The 4,147-nt window shown below is 38.7% G+C and overlaps 1 protein-coding gene across 1 annotated transcript in view; it reads left to right on the forward strand.

The window, feature by feature from the left end:
* rchy1 (ring finger and CHY zinc finger domain containing 1) overlaps positions 1–1,765 on the forward strand; it is an 8,936-nt gene extending 7,171 nt beyond the window's left edge. Inside the window, exon 9 of the mRNA XM_024275863.2 lies at positions 932–1,765. Coding sequence (XP_024131631.1) covers positions 932–1,096 — 165 coding nt within the window. The 3' untranslated portion in view covers positions 1,097–1,765. The remainder of the gene's footprint in view (positions 1–931) is intronic.
* The last annotated feature ends 2,382 nt before the right edge of the window (positions 1,766–4,147 follow it).

The following is a 4,147-nucleotide window of genomic DNA, read 5'->3' on the forward strand; positions in this document are numbered from 1 at the left end:
GCGGTGGAACCCCCATAAATAAATAAAGCTTCAGCGTTTTCAGCTATCAGCTTCAGCGTTTTCAGCTATCAGCTTCAGCGTTTTCAGCTAACAGCTTCAGTGTTTTCAGCTAACAGCTTCAGTGTTTTCAGCTAACAGCTTCAGTGTTTTCAGCTACCAGCTTCAGATATTTCAGCTATTAGCTTTAATGTTTTCAGCTATTAGCTTCAGCATTTTCAGCTTCAGCGTTTTCAGCTTCAGCTATCAGCTTCAGCGTTTTCAGCTATCAGCTCCAGAGATTTCAGCTGTTAGCTTCACTGACTTCAGCTATTAGCTTCAGTGTTATCAGCTTCAACGTTTTCAGATATCAGCATCAGTGATTTCAGCTATTAGCTATAGCGATTTTAGCTATTAGCTTTTGCGTTTTCACCTATCAGCTTCAGTGATTTCAGCTATTAGCTTCAGTGATTTCAGCTATCAGTTTCAGTGTTATGAGCTTCAACGTTTTCACCTATCAGCTTCAGCGATTTCAGCTCACAGCTTTAACATCTTCATCTATCAGCACTAGCATCTTCGGAAGCCAAATTCAGCTTACAGCATTCACACTAGCATTATAGCAGGTAATGTTATATATCTAGTTTTTTAGTTACTTTAAAGCTAATGATGATTAAGATGTGTCCTTTACATCCAGTTTGAATATGACCCGATTAGTCAAATAATCTGCAATTAGTCGACTATTAAAATAATCGTTTGTGGCAGCACCATTCTGCTGCATGTGCAAACTAAAAATATTAGTCGATTCTCAACGTTTACATTCTGAGTTTCGTTCTCTGCTTTCAGGGATCCAGGAAAACCTTTTTTTTCTGCAGAATGAATTGAATGAATTTTTTGTGTAGATTTTTAAGCTGCAGAAATGTTTGAGTCGTTCTTCTTTTGCTCTGAATTCTCACAGGTTATCTGCCATGATTGCCAAACCCACTGCACAGTCCCGTTCCACGTGTTGGGACTGAAGTGCTCAGGCTGTGGCTCCTACAACACGGCCCAGGACGGAGGACTCATCTGGCAGCAGGAAGGCCAGAACCTCCCGAATGAAGGAGAGGCGGAGCAGCAGGATTAGCCTGAGCGACGTCTGTCCAGCTGTATGAAATCTGTACAAAGGGACACTCTGCTGCTGCACCTGTATTTATTTGACTCGCTCAGAGAGTAGATTGAGCCAATGCTTGTCCATATTCCATCCGTCTCTTGGACCTGCTTTCACTCTTCAGGGCTGGAATCTATCCCAGCATGCAGCTGGGAGCCTGAAGGACACACTGTGGACAGTGGCCGTCAGTTGGAGCACTTCCACACGGACAGGTCAGAGTTGATCTGATCCGCATGCCTTTTAGACTGTGACAGGTAACCCATGGAGGTTCACAGAGTCTCGGTCAAACCCAGGAAATAGTTTGAACTGTAGCTGTGAGCAGTTAGGATTGTCCATTTGTGATTGGTTAAGGGAACATGTTCTGTGAAAATACTGTAAGAGGACTTTAGCTTGTGTATTGTAATACCAGAACAGTAGAAAACAAATCCTCTTTTTTTCTTGGAATGTTCTGCTTCCGTTTGCTGTATTGCTAATTCAAGCTAATGACAGGAAGTGATGACAGCAAATGTCACCAGTTGGACATGAACGACTCCTGATCTTCAGACTTTCTGGAGACTGGCAGCAGAAAACTCACACTTGAACATGTAAAACTACTCGCATCTTTCAGTTTCTCTTGATTCCTCAATAAATGCATGAAAACTTTGATGGATTGACTCTAATTATTGAGCTCGTGTTTCATTTATCATCTGATATATGAATATACCGGTAAAGAGTCCTTATGTGTTAGATCTTACATTTAAAAACGTGTTATATCCCATCAGTTTAAAGTATCTATTCATCTTCTACCACTCATCCAGGACCGGGTTGTGAGGGCAGCGGTCTAAACAAAGATGTCCAGACTTCCCTCTCCCCGGTCACTTCCTCCAGCTCCTCTGGGGGACTCAGATGTTCCCAGACCTGCTGAGAGATGTAGTCCCAATCAGAATTCTTCCATTCTCCCTTCCCCTACATTTAGCCCTTCAAACGGAGAGTTATAAAAAAATAGTATTTCAAAATTTGGACATCACTTTTATTCGATGTCACAAATAATCGATTATAACGCTGCAAAAAGTGAAATCTAAGTGAGATGAACTATCTTAAAACAAGCATAAACATGCTTTTTTTCAATGGTAAGATATAATCTTTTCTAACTGAGCAATTTAAGTTACTTGAAATTATTGAATTAAGGCAAAACTCCTGCATTGATCTTGGTCATAAAAGTCACAGGCTTGAATGAAGATAATGTTACTGTTGTAACTAGAGATTCTAGTTTTGTTGTATGTTTTTTACTCATAATAGGTAATAAAATCTTAGTAATAAGCCTTAATATCTTATTGAGATAATTAAGTACCAAAACTCTTAAAATACGGGAAATTCTCTGGCATAAAATCTACTAAATAGGAAGAATTATTGTAGAATTATGTAAATGCTTGTTTTAAGATTTTTCATTTCACTTAAATTTAACTTTTCCTTAATTAAATAATAATTTTGAACATTTTGAGAAAATTAATCTTAGAAATTATATTTATATTAGTCCAAATTAGCTTGATGCTAGTAAAAAAAATACTAATTTTAAGATATTTGTGGTTCCTAAGAGGTTAGATACTTTTACTTGTTTGCAGCAGAACAAGCCCTCAGGGACAGCTTTAGGCTCAAAAAAGAAGAGGAGGAAAAAATAATAGTTTTTGGTCTTAAAAGAAGAATTTGACCAGCGATGTAGTTTTTTTTTTTCTTCTCCTTTTTTAAACCCTTAATAGAAATCTTTAAACCTTTAAAACTCAAACACTGGAGATGCCTGTCCAAACATCCACCATGCTGGGAGAAACATACCAAATGTTAGCTCGGTGGTTAGCGTAGCTGCCTTCCGTTGCAGATGTCATGGGTTTGGGTCCTGGCTAGGGTCAAGTATTACTATGCAAAACAAATTTTTAAGTGATTATTTTTCAATTCTTGATAATTTAAATTAAATAAATACTTATTTTAACATATATTATCATATTTTTGCGTGCAGTGAAATTTGTGTGTGTGGGTGGGGGGCCAAAATTTTTGCGCCCCACCCCTGTTGATGAGCCAGACAAAGAGTGGTTCAGAACTCCTTTATGAGAAGTTCAACCAAAGATTCCGTTATGTCGCCCGGATTGGCGTCACCGGGGCCCACCCTGGAACCAGGCCTGGGGTTAGGGATTATAGGCGAGACCCCTGGTAGATAGAGCCCCTCCCACAAGCTCTGGTCGGGTCAAACCCGAAGAAGTAGCGTGGGAACACTCTCCAGTGGGCCCACCACGAGCAGGAGAGCTCAGAAGGGTCGGAGCAATCTGTTTTGGGTGGCAGTCGAAGGCGGGGGCCTCAGCGGCCCGAACCCCCATAAAACCTGGTTTCATAGGAAAATAGTTACACTTTTCAGCTTAAATAAACTTTTAAACAGAATATTCTGGTCATGTTTGTGATTATTATGAACCATTTAGCTCAAGTGCAGCGATTTGCTGTTTATGTTTCTTGGATGAATTCTGTGACAAGTAAGCAAACGTTTCAGTCAATGACCCATATTTTTAGTTTAAAATAAAACCACCTTACAGATGATTGCTGAATAAAACCTCAGTTTCTTGCTGTATTAAAACCCTTTTAGGAACCACACCAAAAGGAAGCAGAAATCCATGAAAACGTGTTTATTTCTGGTTATTGTATTGGGTGAAAAATACAAAGTTTTTATACATTTTTTTAAATGCACTCCATCACTTAGTTTAGGATACAGTTAAAAGGTTAATTTTAATATAACTTTTTATGGATAACAATTTACATAACAAGCATGTTTATACTTAAAAACATCTATAGAGTCCTGACAGAGTGACTTCAAATGAAGAAAGCGCTGTTGCTTCTCTCCCCAGAGAGGGTTGTCCTGCAAACATGACTGCAACAATGACTTGTTAAAATGTTTGGTTCATTGCAACATTCTTGTTGAGAACTCTAATAACAAAACATGAAAAAACAAGTTCATAGAAGGGAACCAAAGAGGAATATCACTGCAACAAAATTCAAATAAAAAAAAAA

This window comes from Oryzias melastigma, linkage group LG9 (assembly GCF_002922805.2).
Source record: "Oryzias melastigma strain HK-1 linkage group LG9, ASM292280v2, whole genome shotgun sequence".
Lineage (NCBI taxonomy): Eukaryota > Metazoa > Chordata > Actinopteri > Beloniformes > Adrianichthyidae > Oryzias > Oryzias melastigma.